The following is a 16,736-nucleotide window of genomic DNA, read 5'->3' as shown; positions in this document are numbered from 1 at the left end:
TATGCAAGGTCAAACTGAAAACGAAATCCTCAGATGAAGGGAGGGAGCCCCCCAAACTGGACCATGAACTGGCCCTGGAACAACCTTTGAACTCCATACCCGCCACATTTTCAACAACTTGAATTTCCCCAAGCACAGCTCATGCTGCAACACCACCTGTGACATCTCCTAGCACCGAGTCCACTTGACTTGTCCCCTGCCATGTGCACTGTTCACTCTGGGGACGCTGTCGGGCATGTTACGTTCAGTCTCCCTCTCTGCAGACTGAGCCCCCTGAGAGCCTTGCTGAGTCACCTCTGACTAGAGGGGAGCAGAGGGCTGGCTCAAGGCAATGCCCAGTTAAGGTTTCTTAACTAAGTGAGTGTCAGCAGAGGCACAGGGGGCGGTACCTACCCGGACCTCGGGCCACTGGCGGGCGCTGAAGGGGCAGTCAGGGCACTTGAAGGCACTCGGCCCGGCGTGGGCCCGTTTGTGACTCTCCATCTCAGCTCGCCCAGGGAAGGCCTCTGCACAAATCTTGCAGGAGAACTTCTTTGACGATGCAGTGGCTGCAGATGGTGATGAGGGGGGCCCTACCAGGCCCAGGGCTTTGCTGGCTGTTGGAGGCGGGGAGGCAGAGCCCTGAGAGTCCCCTAGCGGGTGAGTCCTGGCTGGAGAGGGGGGCTCAGGACCGTCTCTGGGTGGCCCCCCACATTGCAGCAGGGGCCACTTTGCTGCAGAGGGCAGGGCATCAGGACTTGGGAAGGAAATGGAGCCATCTGCAGTCAGCTGTGGAGAGATGGGAGCATGAGGTGCTGAGGAGGGACAGGTAGGAAATGGGGTGGCGTGAGCTGCCCAGCCTCACCTCGATGTGATGCAGCTGGGTCCCGTCAGCTGCCATGATGTAGTGGGTGCCAGATTCCTTCAGGGTGTCGCTCACAACCACAGCCTGGGCTGCCTCCCCTGGGGGCTCCTCGCTGTGGGCACAGAGGGAAAGGGTGATTCATGCTTCTGTGAGGGGACAGGAGTCCCCTTCCCCAAGGACATCAAGTGAGCGGTTACTGCACTGCAGAGGGGCTCGTGGACTGCACCCTGGCTTGGCCCTTTACCAGCTAAATCCCTACTGTCCGAAGTATTGTCCTGCTCAGAAGTGGTAAGGGCCAGCGAGGCGGAGGGCCCCACAGGCCATCCTAAGTCTGGCCAAGTGGGAGAGACAGAGCTGACAAGCACCCACATCCTAAAAGTAAAGGGCAGGTGCCAAGAGACTGGGCTCCCCAGGTGCTGGCCCAGTGATCCTGACCCACCTCAGCTAGAGTTTGGTATTTGGATTCAGAACTTCCTTAGACTGCTCAGGAGTTTGGTCAACAAACAAATGATAAACATTTCTGCCCCAAACTCGCTAACAAACAAATGATAAACATTTTTGCCCCAAACTCGCTCAGTGTGGAAGAAGCCCAGTGTCAGGCCTTCGATGCCAGCAAGGAGCCTTAGCTTACTCTGAAGGTCAAAACTGGACTATACCTTTGGAATCATCCAGAACAAAGAACACACGGGCTTTGGAACCAAAGGGAGCAGGGTTCAAATTCTCACCTACTGCATGTCTCACCTTAGGTGAGTTAAACTCTGTAGTCAGTTTCTTCATTTGTAAAATGAGAGAAACATGGATCTCATGGGAATAGCTTACATGAGTTCATGAATGTCAAGTGCCTGGAACATTTAAGTGGCAAAAAAATAGTAGCTTCTGCCTTCCTGAGAAGGATGCGACTCCCTTATGGCCACTTCATATGTATTAGGATTTCCAACTCCTGCCAACTAGGCTTGGATGGGCAAGGTCCTCATCTGACTCCACCCAGAATACCTGTAACTGCCTAAAGGAGGCCTTGCAGATGGCAGGTCTTACCTGTAAGGTGTGCCAGGAGCTGATGTCCCCTCTTCCATAGGGGGTGCTGTGATGACGCTGTAGCCAGCCCCGCCAAATGGGCCGGGTGCCAGGGTGATCTGCTGTAGGTCAGGGGTGCCTAGCTGGCTCTCGGCTGCCACACCGCCTCCTGGCTCTGCCACATGGAGGGTTACCACTTGTGGAGTGGCACTTGCTGGGGAGGGCTGCCCACCAGGGGATGCTAACTCTGCTTCCGCATCCTCTGACTTCACCACAGCCACCTGCGATGGCACCAATGGGCATTTTGAGCAGGGTCTGTTGTAAAGGAGCTGGTGTTCAAGGCCCTTTGCTATCTCAGGGTCTCAAAACTCACCCGGGCTCTGGCCAGACTCAGTGCCACCACAACTCATTTGTACAACCCCAACACCCTGGATTTCCAAATCCCACCCAGCAACTGGCAATAGACTTAACGAGACCAGAGTAGTGACAATGGCCACCAGGGGCCTTGGGCAATCACTGTCTGGAGACATTTTTTGGTTGTCGCAACTGGCGTTTATGGAGTAGAGGTCAGGGCTGCTAAACATCCCACAATGCACAGATGGCTCAACAACAAAATTATCTGGCCCAAAGTGCCAAGGTTGAGAAATCTTGGGATAGAGGGACAAGAGGCAAAGTATTTAAGAAAAAAAAGTCAAGAGCCTGACCTCACATCCTACTCCAAAGTCTGCTTCAAATGGATTAAAGACTAAAATGTAATAATAAAACTAAAACTATGAAGAGAAAATGTGGATAAGTATTTTTATAATCCTGCAGTGGGAATAGTTTTCTAGTCATGACATAAACACATGCTAAAAGCTACAGCAAAACAAACCATAAAATGAAATCAGAAAACTAAGGAATTGGGGGTGAGTTGGTGTGACCTAACAATTTGTAGGAGAGAGAATAGGTGGACTTCCTTCATATACAAAGAGCTCTTGCAAAGCAGTAATAAAAAACCTAACAATTTAATTAAAAATTAAATCAATATAGGACACAAAAAGGTAGGTCAGAGAATAAAATGGTCTACGAACATCCAAAAAGTCAATCTTATGTATGATCACAAAATCATAAATGTGATTCACAAAATTATAAATTATGACCATAAAATATACTTGTTACACAGAAGGTTTATGAGCACCTAAAAATATATGCGTACTAAAGCACTGCCTTGAGTTAATGAGAAACTGGAAATAACCCAACCAATCAAGGACTGACTACACGAACTTTAGAACAAATGAATGATGGAAGGATGTGGAGGTGTGATGTGGAGATTTGTAGGAAGATCTGCATGTGCCGGCCAGGCCGTGCCTCCCGTTCTGCCGAGTGAAGAAGGGACAGGTTGTCAAGATGCACAGTGCGATCCCATTTGTTAAGGAACAAAAGGCCTATGTGTTAGTGTGCACATGGACAAAACTGGAGAAATACTTAACCCACTAACAGTGGTTACCTGAGGGAAGGGAAGACCATTAAGGACTCTCACCTTATGTCTAGAACATTTCTTAATGTTCGTTTTGTTTTTTAATTAGCCTATACTTTTGTAATGAGAAAAAAATAAAACCCAAAATGCATGATACTAACATGAGAAAACAGATCAACAAAACATCTAGAAACAGACTCCTATCCACGTGGGAATCTAGAACATGATAAAGGGGACAATTCGAACCATGGGGGAAGATTATTTGATATACAGCACTGGACAACTTTTGGGAAAAAAAAGTTATTCCCCTGCCTTTCTGCATACACTCAAAATAAACTGGAGTGAGGGTTTAAGTGTAAAAATTGAAACTAATAAAAAAAGTTCAAATCAATGTTTATACAGTCTTGGAGGTAAGGCGACCTTTCTAGGGATGACACCAAAGGCAAAAATGATAAAAGGCTGATACATTTAACTATCTAAAAATGTAAGATTTCTCTACACCCCCAAACGCCAAGAGCTAAATCCTATGGAGATGTGTGGGTCCAACGCCACGCTCCCCGCTGCGTGTGTTGTCTGTGCCCCAGCCCCCAGCAGCACATTATTGCTCCAAGTTCCTGGAATTTATCATTCCAAATACACACACTACATCTTTCCAAAGGCTGGGAGACAGGAGGCAGGAGGAACTTCTCCCTGTCTGAGAAGTACAGGGAGATGCAGCGGGGAAGGAGGCAGGGGGGAAGTTGATCCCAGGCAGCAGAGTGGAGGAGGGAGAAGTAAAGATGATGAACTTGGGGGAACATGTGTAGGCTTGAGTTGCACGGACAAGAGAGAGGTCTGAGCTGGAGAAAGCCTTGGAGTCCTCAGGCTGTAAAAGGTGTCATGAATGAGAGCACTAGCCTAGAAGAGAAGCCAGTTCAGACCCACGGGAACAGGGAGGCCACAGAGCCAGCAGGAAAACCAAACAACAGGGCCCCAGAAGGCGAGGAAGTGGTGCTTACCGCTCAGCATGGCGGAGGTCACTGGCGACTCTGAAGAATGGAATGGGAGATCCTCTGACCTCCCTGTCCTCCTGGGGCTTCCTGGCATAGCTGGTCCCTCCCTCATGCACGCGCCCACTGGATGTCAGTGGGTCTGTCTCCCTAACCGGAAGCTCCCCAAGGGTGGGGATATCTGTCTCATCACTCTCCTCTCCTCTCAGTGTCCAGCGTAGAGATGGCACCTAAGGTACCTGGGCAGGGGAAGAGGTCCCCAGCTGGCTCACCTGTAAGGCAGCACCCCCCAGTTCTCGCTGAGCACTCATGTTCAGCAGCAGATCCAAGGCTGTCTGTGTGGCCATGGCGGTTGACTCCTCAGCTCCTGGGGTGGGTGGGACCTTAGAAACGGCTGGAAAACTGGTACCCAATGACCCCCTTCCTATGCTTCAGCCCCCATTAGCACAAGCTCCGCCCCTGCCCAGCACCCTGGCTCCTACCCGCCCTCAGAGCTCACCTTGTTGGTAGATGATGGTGGCGCCACCCAGGGTGTCAGAACAGAGCAGTGGGGGGGCCTCAGGTGACTGTGAAGGTGCTGCCTCTGGGGGGACCTGCTGGGTGGGGATATGGCCAGCCCTGAGAGAGGGCAGCTCTGATTCAAGTGCCATTTACCGAGCCCTGCTTGTGTTGGGCACTTTATATCTGTTGGCCTGTTTCATCTTCACGACCACTCTTCAAGTTATTTGCCAACTCAATATTACAAATTAACTGGCGAAGGCTCAAAGAAGTAAAGCATCTGGCTTAAGATCTCACAGCTAGTAAGCAGAACTGGGACTTGAACACAAGACTGATTTCAGAGCCTGTGTTCCATCAGCACACAGGTCCATCTTTTGGTGGGGGAGTTGGGAAGCAACGTACTCTGCTACAGGACTATGTTTCTCAGTCTCCCCTGCAGTTTGGTAAAGTATGGCCACATGGCTGAGCAGGAGTTTCTGGTAAAGTTCACGAGGGAGACGGATGGATAGATGGTAGGCATCCTTCTTGCCCTTCCCCCATTTTTTCCTCCCATTTCTTGCCCAGGATGTGGCTAGGAAGGCTGGAGCTCCAGCAGCTATACTGAATCATGAGGCAACCACAAAGATGTAAGTCATATGCCTAAGAGGGCTGGGAAAAAATACGGAGAGAGCCTGGTCCCTGATGACTGACCACGGAGATGTCACACCAGCCCTGGACTGCTGACTTTTGGACTAATCTTTTACATGAGAGAATAATAAACTAGTACCACAATTTTTTTTTTTACGCCTTACGGCACCTGATCTTCCTAGGTGGTCTCCCCTCAAGCACTAACCAGGCCTGACCCTGCTTAGCTTCTGAGATCAGATGGGATCGGGCTTGATCGGGTGGCATGGCCACAGGCTAGTACCACAATTTAACTAGTGAGATTCCCACTCTCTTATTATTAGCATTGGAAAGCCACTCCTACTCTGAGCTTAGGGCTGGCATGTCTGTGACCCCAATTGGTCTTTACCACAATCCAGAACAGGGATCACTTTGTTGTACCCCATGTGCAAATGAGGATGGACATCACACTGTCATCCCAGGCCATGTCCCCAAGCCCCTTCTGTCTGCTGCCTGCTTTGCTGAGCTTACTTCAGGAGGTCCTAGGGAGCTGGGGGGTAGTCCGGGGGCTGTACTGTGCTGTTGCTTCAGCTCCTCAATCTGCTGCACAGAGAAGAAGGGACGACGGCGGGAGGGGGGCTCCTCAGGGTGGCGCCGCCCCCACTCCTCGAAGTTGCTTGCGTGTCGGCACCGGACGTGCAGGCGTAGATTCTTCTTGTGCCGTGTGCTGAAGTGGCAGTACTCACAAGCAAAGGGCTTGGCCCCTGTAGGCACACGTGGGGGGATGCTTGCTCCTGCCCACCCCCTTGTCTGCCCTCTTCCCTCTCCTGGAAGCCTACCATAACCCCAAGGACCTCTCCAACTGATTAACTCCCAGTGACTGCTTTAACTCAGGCAAACACCTGCCGCTGTCCATGGTGGTGAGCCGAGGGAGAAGCCAGGTCCGCTCTCTGCACTCATAGTCTTTTTAAGGTCTCATGACTGACTACACATGCCTTTTATGAACCACTGGCCCCCAGGTAGACAGGAAGCGGGTGAATGGAGCCCCTGGCTTCCTGTCTCTAATCTCCCCAGTGTGCCTGCCAGAAGGCTGGGCACCAAGGAGAAGAAAGAACCAACTTTTGTTGTACACCCTCCGTGGGACAAGAACATGATCGATGCTATGTCTGCTACTTCATCTGCTGAGGGCAGGGCCTATCTAAGACCTGACTCTAGCCTCAGCACCCAGCGGAGAGTCAGGGCTCAGGGAACGAACAGAACTGACTTTCATAATCACCATAGGGTAGGTACTTCTGATTTTCCCATTTCACAGCTAAGGAAGGATCAGGGAAAGTGAATGGCCCAGGGCCACCCTGAGAGTAGTGGGCTGAGCTGGAACTGGAGCTGAGGTTAACAGTGATACCCCCAAGGGAATTCCCTTTAGAATTAAAGGGCCCTGGCTGCGCTGCAGCGGGGAAAGGGGGACAGAGCTGAGCCTCTCTCTGACTGTGGGCCACAGTGAGTTAAGGGCTGATAGGGAGGGGTGCGGCTGGCCTGACCAGTGTGCTTGACAGCCACGTGAGACAGCAGGAAGTCCTCTCGGAAGGTGCGATAGGGGCAAAAGCTGCATTTGAAGGGCTTGTCACTGACATGGGACAGCTGGTGGTTCAGCAGTGCCTTCTTGTCCTCGCAAACGAACTCGCAGAACTCACACTTGAATCTGGGAGTGGTCAGAGGGAGGGCAGCTCAGCAGTGGGGTGAAGGTCGAGGTTGCTCCAGCCCCAGGGGCCTCCCAGAGGGTATACCTGCGGTTGGCGACAGCCTGGATGTGTGTGAGCAGGTGCATCTTGAAGGTGTAGCGCTTCTTAAAGGACTTTCCACACTGTAAGGGATGGGCTGAGTTGGGTGGTGGATCACCCTGGGAAGCCCCCTGACCCCACTCTTGCCCAGCCTTCGGCCCCACCCACCTTATCACACATATGGGGCTTCTCAGTGCTATGTGTCTTCATGTGCTGCGTGAGTCTCTTCTGCATGGGGTAGACACGACCACACACAGGGCAGGGGAAGGAGCTCAGCTTTGGGGTCTGGAAAGGGACAAGAGGGGGCAGAATGGAGAAAGAGAAGTGGAGGAGAGGCCTCATTTCCTGCCCCTACCCCCACGAGCAGCCCTCAAGTAGCTCCCTTCCCAGGCCAGTGCCCCAGACTTACCGGATCTGGCCTCTTCTTCCTGGGGGAGGAAGGTACAGGAGTTAGACCATCACTTCCCCAAGCCCACCCCAAACCGTCTAGTATGGACCAGACCCTGGCCCCGTCTCAGCCCTGGGTGTCCCTACTCTCCACCCAAGCCCCTTTCTCTTAGACCGCTATTTCCCAATCCCTAGCAGGAGTTCACTGGGGAAAATGCTAAGAGGGTACTGTAAGTTCTGTACTTCACTATGTTTTGGAATGGTGCATTCTCTCTCACACAGCTACAAAATACATTTGCATTTTAAAGGCTCTGAGAAGTCCCACGGGAAAGAATGCTGTTAAACTAGTAGACTTGTCATCCCTAATCCTGCTTGGACACAAAACTCCCTTCCTTTTTTTTCCTTAAGAAAACCTATAAGCCTTCTGGAGAGCTGGCTTTCCCATAAACACAGTTTGAAACCTGAAGACTTATAAGAACTGTCATAACATATTCCCAGCATCTGGAGTTCCGTAGTTTGAACTCAGAGGCTGCTTACAGAGCACGACGCCGCTCCTCAGGCTTGGGAACTGCCTACAGAAAAAACGGTCTCTCTGTGCTGTTTGATTTCTGTTGAGTAACCCCAAAGCTTTTGTTCTACAAGCCTGAACTGGAACTAGGTCACTGACAGATGCCTAATCACATGTTAGCGATAGTTTTTGTATCGTAGCCCCATTTGCTGACCACTGAGTCAACCCAGTGTTGAAAAATCCAATCAGAAAATGAACAAGGTGTGTACCTGTTGATTCGATACATTTATATATTGCAATATGAAAAAAGAAAAAGAATGCTAAGTTCATAATCTAGTTTCCCTTCTCCTTTTAAAAATCCTGCCCACCCCTTACCTCCCCACGCCCCAATTCTTGCCAGCAAGTCTTTGGTTCATACTGGGAGCTACTATTCTGATTTGCAAATTATATATGAATAAGCTATTTTAATTTCTTTTGGAATTGCGGATCCCTATACCTAATCTCTACTCACTCCCCACCTTCCTGTGAAGCTAACTCCTTCCTAAAGCTGCAGACTGAACTATAATTCAGAGAGGTATCACTAGGCCCCTGAAGATTTTTGTCTGGCCGCCCACTTGTCCTAAGTCTGCCCTTTAGGTGCCATGAAAGAAGAGTGTGGACCTGGAGTCTGGAAGATCTTTAGATCATTTAATGAGCCCCTTCAGGTACACAATTTCCTTTACTCTCCTCACCAATGACTGTCCCCACCTTACAGATGGGAAACTAAAGCTCATAGCAAGGAAAAGACTAAGGGACCTCAAGGCCCTGCTACTGCCTTCTTCTGAGCCAAGTCATCTGGGATGAGTGGCCTTACCTTTCCAATGTCTGTAAAGTGCTACAAATGGCTGGCCCTGAGCACGTGCTCACTAACTGGAAACCATGGTTATCCTGGGCCTCCACTTTCCCACCCCGGCCCCATCCCACTCACACCCACTGACCGGTCCCTGCTGTGCACAGCTGCATGCCGGATGACGTCCTTCCGGTAGACGCTGGTATAGCTGCATTCGTCACACTTGTAGGGTTTACTGCCCACATGGTTGAACATGTGCTCCTGGGAGAGAGGCAAAAGGACAGTGGGCTGAGCTCGGCCTCCCCGCCTGCTGCACCTCACCGCAGCCCTAGAGCTACTGTGGGAGTGGGCTCACAGAATGAGGGAGTACTGCCAGGGTCAGGGCCTGTAAGGGTTGCAGACTCTCCCCATCGAGAGCACCTGCTCTGCACCATACCGCCCACTGACCATTTGAAAGAAGAAGATACTGAGGCTCAAAGTAAAGTGACTTGTTACAGTCCCAGAGTGACCTTGTGAATTTGGAGCTGAACCCAAGTGGCAGAGCTCCATGGTGTACACCCTCCCCACCGTTAGGATTCCAGAAAACAACTTCCAGGTCATGAGTCCTTGTCTGAAGAGGATGCATGGCATGCAAAAAGCATAGGGGTTCTGGCCATCTGTGCTTGAGGACGCGCCCCCATCCCCACCCTATCCCCAGTGACAGCCAACTTGCTGCCTCATTTTGGTCCAGCCAAGCTGTAGTTTCCTGGGTCAGTAAAATGGGACTACTAACACCTCTGACCTCCTTAGCTGCATGAGGCCTAAATGAGGGTGGGCAAACATAGCATGGGGCTGCTGCAGGCCCACACATTCGGGTTAATGAGAAAAAGGAGCCCCTCTTGAGACACGTTACTGCTATCTGCTGGGAAATTTTTAGCATCCTGAATTAGATAAAACCAGCGTTACTGCCATCTTCTGGCTATGGTGGTGAACAAGCACACTATGCTGCCCACCACGCAAACAGCACCCCTGGGGATGCAGTGCTGCTTTGCAGTGAGGCCTGCAAAACAGCCCGTGGCGGCCCAGACGTGTGCCCCTCGAAGCTGAAGCAGTGGGTGCCAGGGAAGGCCCTGTTAACCGCTTCCTCTCAGCGCCACCAGTCAGGTTTTGCCTGCTCTCATCCAGCCTCCCTTCTTCCGCCATGGCCTGTGCCTTCCCCTTCCCGGCCACTCTCCTTACCAGCTGCAACTCACGAACCTTGAGTGAGGACCAGCGGCGGGAGCGATAGCTGCATTGCAGGCACTTGAAGAGCTGGGGGTCTCCAGCCTCATGGGAATTTACGTGGAAGCGCAGGTCCTCATGGGATAGGAAGCGGGAGCCACAGATGCGGCACAGGAAGGGCCGCAGAAGCGGTTTGGGCGACTTGTAATAATACCTGCCGGGAGGGTGTTGAGAGGTCTTGGCTGAGCTGGGGTCACTTGGCTGCCTCCCCAACCCTCACCTCTGTTCCACTTACTTGCGGTATTTCTTGCCTAGGAAGCGCCTGGAGGGTCGGCCACGGCGGCGGGGTGGGGTGTCGGGCTCCTCCTGGCAGGAGGGTGCTGTGTTCTCTGCATCTGACTGGCTCACACTAGGCTCCATGGGAACCCTACCTGCCTTGCCCAGGGCCACCAGCTGTCCTGGGCCCGAGGAGCTGGGTGCCTCAGGGTCCTGTGGCTCCGGAGGGCTCTGTCCGCTCTGGGAAGTCACTAGAGGCTCTCCTTCCACACCTGCCACAGATGCGCCAGGTCACAAATCAGCCACAACACACCAGGACAGATGTGGGCAGGTGTGATAGAGGCCAGACAAAACATATCCCCTCCACACGCTGTCATAGTCCACTGACTGGCACGTCAGGTCATGGGACAGATAAGGACAGCCTGTGTATAGATAGAGGGCAGTACAGACACATATCCCCCCGCTTGCCGCTGACATGCTGTTAGCACAGCATGACTTAAATGTGACAGTCTGGAGCAGCAGCAAGAGAGCTGGGGACCGTTCCCAGTCGGATCTGCTAGCTAGGCTCTACTCATCAATCACGTGTATGTCCTCAGGCAAAGCCACTCCCTCTCTAGGTCTCAATTTCCCCATTTGATTAATGGAGATGACAACTGCTCCATTGACCTGACAAGAGCAACAGCAGCACTTTAACCCCTTTGGTTTTCCCCAGGGAGCCTGGGTGGCTGGAGAACAGACGGGAGTACACATATCAATAGTATTTCAACATAATGTGCTCTTGATGGGGTGCTAGTTTACAGTGTGTTCACCTTGTGAAGATCCAATGAGTTGTGCCCAGAGGTGTGCTTTCCACACATATAACTCGGTAAAAAGTTATTTTAAAAAGGAGACAAAAAAATATAACAATTCCCCCCTCCCCCCAATTGCATGTACAAAGACAACTACCATGCGCTTTCTGGTGTACATTTACACTTTAAAGCAATCCTAAAGGCAGGTATTATCACCTGCATTCATAAAAACGGAACAGGAGATTCAAGAGGCAAAGTTACATGCTCCAGGTTACATAGCTCGTAGGTGGCAGAGCTGGCACTCTGGCCCACAATGGGTCATTCCTTTCCCCAGCCTGTACTGCTCCAAGCCAATGCTCCTTGGAATTAGTCTCAGGCCTTGGCCTTGTTGTCTTTTCAGTAATAAAACTTAAAACTTATCTTACTAGTTCAGCTATACAGACTAAACCTTCCCCTGGGCTGTGACAACTTACCACTGAAAAGCCTTTCCATAAGGCTGATATATGATTTCTTAACTCAAGGTTTTTCCTCAAGCCTGGTTTGGGAGAGATTTCCCCTTATCGAAGAGATCTGCAGGTCACCCCAGTTTGAGATATGCTGCTCTGAACTGCACTGGGTCCCCAGGGCTTTACTGAAGCAAGCAGGGAAGGCGCCCATCCCTTGGCCCCACCCACACAGCCCCTCCCAAGACCAAGTCTCACCATCCGGGAGGTCTGAGGTCTCCAGGCAGGGGAGCTTCCGGGGCCGGCCAGGTCTCCTACGGGGTCTCAGGGTACTGGGAGTGGGGCGCTGGGGTCGTAGCTGCCGGCCCCGGGGCTCATCTTCAGCTGGATTGTAGTCGCTGTCTTCTGTGGGGACGGTGAGAAAAGGTGGCCATCAGTGCTGGATCCACCCTTTCAGTCCTGATCCCTTGCCCCACTCCTCAAGGAAAAGGCCTACTTCTTGATCCCTGCTCACTCCTCTAAGCCCACCAGTGATGCCTCCTCCAGGCAGCCCTCCTGATGCTCCTTGGCTGATAGTGTGCATTCTTTTCCTGAAGTCACTTCTCTGAACCTTTCCTGACACCTACCATTGCCTTATACAACATCTTTATGTGAACTGGAAAAAGCTACCCTTTTCTCAAGACACTTTACAGCCACTAAGAAAAAAGACAGACATTCGAGTCTACAATATTTGTATGACTGTGCCAGACAGAGTCTATGACAATACAGGAGCCAGTAACTAGATGTTGAGCCCTTGAAATATGCCTAGCCTAAACTGTGACATAATTAGGTGTAAGATACACATCAAATTTCAATTAGTGTGAAAAAAGTAAAATAACTAATAATTTTTATGATTGCATACTACATAATATTTTAGATACAGTGTAAAATATATCATTAAACTTAATTTCATCTTCTCTTTTTACTTAAAAAAAAAAATGGCTACAAAGAAAAAGTACATGTGGCTTGCAGTCTATTTCTGTTGGACAGATGTGAATGCGGCCCTCTTAGAAGTGCTCTTTGTCAGTGCACAACCTGCACAACTGCACAGAGGTCCTGATCCCAGAGCTCCAACTCCTCTGTCATATACTGAAGACACCTGTGGCAGCACCTGTACAAATTCCTTTTTCCTGGCTCTCCATGTGGGCCAGAAAGAGCTCAGTATTTGTAGGGGGATGGAGCTAGCAGGCCTGGCAGCCATGGTGGCCTACCCTCCAGGTCATCAATAGCACCAGCGTCCACAATGTCATCATCGTCTTCCTCCTCGGGCGCCTCTTCCTCCTGGGTCTTGGTGGAGGTGCCCCACTTCCGTGGACGTCCCTTCTTACTAGTTGCTGCTGCTGCTGAGGGGGCAGTAAAACAAGATTCCATGTCTGGCTCTTGGCACCCCACCCTGACCTGTGCAGTCCCAGCCAGGCAGGCAGCTATCAATGCACCTGGGCGGAAGTGTCTCTCCCGCATGTGGCGCAATAGTGTGGCCTTGGTGCTGCTCCGGTACTGACACATCTTGCACTTGAATTGCTGCACTACAACCACCTCCATCATGGCCTCCAGGCTCTGTAGGTCCGGCTCTTCAGTGCCAGAAGCTGGAGGAGGCTGTGCTGGGGAGCTGGGCCCACCCTGGGCTTCTTCAGGAGGCTCCAGGCACGTGGATGTGGATGTGGGGCCGTCGGCCAGGGCCTCAATGGCTGCCAGGCTGTGGGCCAGGGTGGAACTGGACATTGGTGATGCCATGGGGGCACCTGGGGGTGGATGAGGGAATTAGAGGGAAGAAAAGTAAAAGAGGAGGTTGGGCGCAAGCTACAGTTGTCCTTCTGAGGCAGGCCCAGGGATCCTGAAACCCAACTCCCTACCAGGGTAACACTGGGGAAACCGAGGCCCAGAGTAGGAGATAACCTGTCAAGATCACACAGTGACTTTGTGGCAGAGCCTCTCCTACTCCTCCACCTACTGCAGGGCTCCCGAGGTCTGACGCCTAGGATCTTACCATCGTCTGGTCCCTGCAGGATCAGGTACCGTGTAGTCTCAGGCCCACCATCCTCAGCACTGGTCACAGTGATGCAGCCTGGGCAGACATGTGGGGAGGGAATTCCCAGATAATAAACTGTCACTGCCCACACTCATTCTGGCTCATTCATGTTACTGCAAACCAGCTGCAAACCCCCTGAGCTTCGGTTGGCTCCCCCACCATCGCCCACCCAAAGCAGGGCTATTGGGGGTCTGGTTTGTGTGCCATGCCTGTCCAGTAGCCAGCCCACAGTTACACAGATGCCATGGCTACCCCAGCTGCCCTGCCTTTGACCACTAAACCTGGAGAGTCACCCTCCTCCCTCTCCGAACTTGCCCAGGGTTAAGGCCCAGCTCCTGCACCACTTTCTTAGGGTTGGCTTTCCAGACCATCCCATGGCTTTTCCAGGTGCTACGGCCTTTACGTGTATCATCAATAGACAGTACAGTGTGGTAAATCATAGCCCAATACTTGCTGGTGACAGTGGGTAAATTATTTTACATCCTCGGTACCTCGGATTTCCCTCCACTGTGAGAATAACAGTACCTACCTTTTGGGGTTCCTAGGATTAAAAAGCTACTGGATGTAAAGTTTTCAGAACAGACCCCTAGTACAAAGTTAGGTGTTACTGTTTCTGTATTGAGCGCTTATCCCCTGCCAAGCACTATGCTAAGAACTTTACTGTGCTGTATTACTAAATCTTCACACCATTTACCACTATGTGACAGAGGTTATTGTTCCCACGTTACACATTCAGAATGGTAGGGTTATTTGCCTGAGTTTGTGCTCCTGCGGTGTGCACAGCTGGTTCTGCTGGGCTCCACAGGGAAACCTCAGTGGACTGACTCTTGCCACCCTCTGCCCCACTCACTCTGGATGAGGTCGGGCCCAATGGTAGACTCAATGATCTTGTCGATGGCCGAGCCCAGGTCTGAGGAAGAAGCTGTGCAGTCGGATACCAGCATGTTGGGATCTGGGAGTGCGCTGGAGTGCACAAGGGCTGGGGGGCCCTCTGTCACTCCTGCCACTGGCCCATGGGATACGGAAGATGAATCAGGGAGGTAGCCATGGGGCAGGGGGTCTGTACTTGAGCTGCTCTCGGATACCTCCTCCTGGGGACGAGAAACAGGGAGAGAGGGAGTTTAGGAGCTGGGGATGCGGCAGGACAGGCTGCCACCCACTGGACATGCTCCTCAAGGACATGGAAGTGGAATCACACACACCCTCAGTCTCACTGAGGACCAGTGCAAGAAGCTCTCTAGTTGCAGAGCCCTCCAAGAACAAGTCTCAAAGTCCCTGGCTCTGGTCAGGTAAAGGGCCCAACATCTCCCACATAACAGCCAAGAGAAGCCATCTTCATTGGACTTTTGGATAAGCTGTTCCCTCTCTCTGAAATGCTTCCCAGCACTGCACCATGGCTAACTCCTACCCAGCTCTCTCACTGCCATTTAGCTGGTACCCCTTCTAGAAAGCTGACCCTGACCCCAAAGGCTAAGTTAGAACCTCTCCATCCTCAGTGCTGCAGTTGCCTGTGTCTCCTCAACAAGGCACCATTAACTCTGCAGTGTAATATCTCCCAGATCTGACTGTACCCTCCATAAGGCCTGAGACCACATGTGCCTTGTCCCCTGCTGTATTGCCAGGGTCCAACACAAGCTGGGCACCTGGTAGGCCCACTCTGCTGAATTAATGAAACTCCTGGACCTCAAAGTGATGTCTTGATAATAATAATGTGATGTCTTGAAAATGATCACTATCTTGCAGATAATAACAATGGTAATGGCTAATAGTGTTCACTATGTGCTGAGCACTGTTTTAATTGCTTTGCACATATTAATTCATTTAACCCTCACAAAAACCCTATTGGAGGCAGGTATAATTATCACTCCCACTTTTCAGGTGGGGAAACTGAGAGCTAGAAGTTGGGTAGCTTGCTCTCAAGATCACCAGGGTGATAGGGAAGTGGCAGAGACAGGAGAAAATGGTTTTAAAAGGTGTTTCCAAGGAAACGTTTGGTAGAGCTCACAGTAAAGCACCCTCAGAAGCAGGTGTTCTCACTCCATTTTACAGACGGTAAGATAGAACCTCAAAGAGGTACTCAGTGAATCAGAGACAGGGCCACAACTCGAACCAGGACACCTTCATCTATCTCAAAGAGTGATGGCAGTGAATAAGAGCAATGGGTAAGATGGTAGCCTAGATTTGAATCTGGGCTCTGTCAGTGTTCAGTGCCTCGGTTTCCTTTTCTGAGAGTCGTATATGACTTACAAAGTACGAGGCTTAAAGGAGAAACTCCACGTTAGGGGCTCGGTGTGGTGCCTGACATACAGTAAACCAAAAACGAACATTAGTTATAAGCCAGCCTTGCTGGCTGCTTCCCCTTGGCTGCCAGGCACAGCTGCTCGGGATCCCTGCCTCCACCCACGCCGGCCTGCACGGCCCCATACCAGAGAGCTGCTACCGCGATCCGAACTTTGCCCCACGCCGGAGTCATCGGCCTCTGTTGGCCCTGGGGCGGTCGCGGCGTCGCTGCTGTCGGCGGACACGGCTTCCGAGGTGCCCACACCCAAGCCGCTCTCAGAGGGCTCCTCCGGCTGGTCAGGCCCAGGGGCCGCGTCGCTACTACTCTCCACCTCGTTCTCCTCCATCGACTCCGGGGGCCGCCCGACAGTGGGGCGCGGGGTCTGGGGCCTTCACTCTGAGAGAAGAGGTAACGGGGACTGGTACAGGTGAGCCACCTTACTGGCGCGGGCAACCACGACCCACTCAGCTGCACTCGTGTGCCCATTTCGCAGGCACTAAGACTGAGTCTCCGACGGGCCGAGGCTTTCTCGTGTGTACAGAGGGAAGCTTCGGGCAACTATGACCGAGAAGACTTGCCTCCCAGTCTAAGGACCTTCCCTAGCCCCGGGAGGGTGGTCAAAGGCCGGTATGACCCTTCTCTCTTCTCCGCTCCACGATTCCCGTAGCGTGGTTCGCTCTAAGGGCCCCGTCCGGACTCAGTGGTTCGGCCCTTCGGACCCCCGAGTTTCCCCGAGTGCAGGGTCGGTGGTACAGCCCACAGGCCCCCCTTGGT

General features: G+C 51.9%; 1 protein-coding gene across 6 annotated transcripts in view; it reads right to left on the bottom strand.

Moving 5' to 3' along the window:
* Window positions 1-16,736, bottom strand: part of ZNF335 (zinc finger protein 335) — a 23,462-nt gene extending 6,726 nt beyond the window's left edge. Inside the window, exons 1-19 of one of the 6 annotated variants that reach the window (XM_036229342.1) lie at window positions 16,108-16,736; window positions 14,532-14,772; window positions 13,640-13,717; window positions 13,089-13,394; window positions 12,864-12,995; window positions 11,872-12,018; window positions 10,402-10,654; window positions 10,143-10,320; window positions 9,055-9,167; window positions 7,592-7,610; window positions 7,351-7,467; window positions 7,189-7,265; window positions 6,943-7,103; window positions 5,936-6,168; window positions 4,803-4,899; window positions 4,576-4,670; window positions 1,880-2,139; window positions 845-956; window positions 394-768 (exon numbers count right to left, since the gene is read on the bottom strand). In XM_036229342.1, coding sequence (XP_036085235.1) covers window positions 394-768; window positions 845-956; window positions 1,880-2,139; window positions 4,576-4,670; window positions 4,803-4,899; window positions 5,936-6,168; window positions 6,943-7,103; window positions 7,189-7,265; window positions 7,351-7,467; window positions 7,592-7,610; window positions 9,055-9,167; window positions 10,143-10,320; window positions 10,402-10,654; window positions 11,872-12,018; window positions 12,864-12,995; window positions 13,089-13,394; window positions 13,640-13,717; window positions 14,532-14,772; window positions 16,108-16,308 — 3,195 coding nt within the window. In that variant the 5' untranslated portion in view covers window positions 16,309-16,736. Of the gene's footprint in view, window positions 1-393; window positions 769-844; window positions 957-1,879; window positions 2,140-4,575; window positions 4,671-4,802; window positions 4,900-5,935; window positions 6,169-6,942; window positions 7,104-7,188; window positions 7,266-7,350; window positions 7,468-7,591; window positions 7,611-9,054; window positions 9,168-10,142; window positions 10,321-10,401; window positions 10,655-11,871; window positions 12,019-12,863; window positions 13,395-13,639; window positions 13,718-14,531; window positions 14,773-16,107 lie in introns of all 6 variants that reach the window. The other 5 variants (XM_036229341.1, XM_036229340.1, XM_036229343.1 and 2 more) reach the window with 5 other exon arrangements.

The sequence above is a fragment of the Rousettus aegyptiacus genome, unplaced genomic scaffold, assembly GCF_014176215.1.
Source record: "Rousettus aegyptiacus isolate mRouAeg1 unplaced genomic scaffold, mRouAeg1.p scaffold_m13_p_12, whole genome shotgun sequence".
In the NCBI taxonomy this organism is placed as follows: Eukaryota; Metazoa; Chordata; class Mammalia; order Chiroptera; family Pteropodidae; genus Rousettus; species Rousettus aegyptiacus.
Note: the sequence above shows the minus strand (reverse complement) of the source record. Positions and strands in the feature narration are given on the sequence as shown.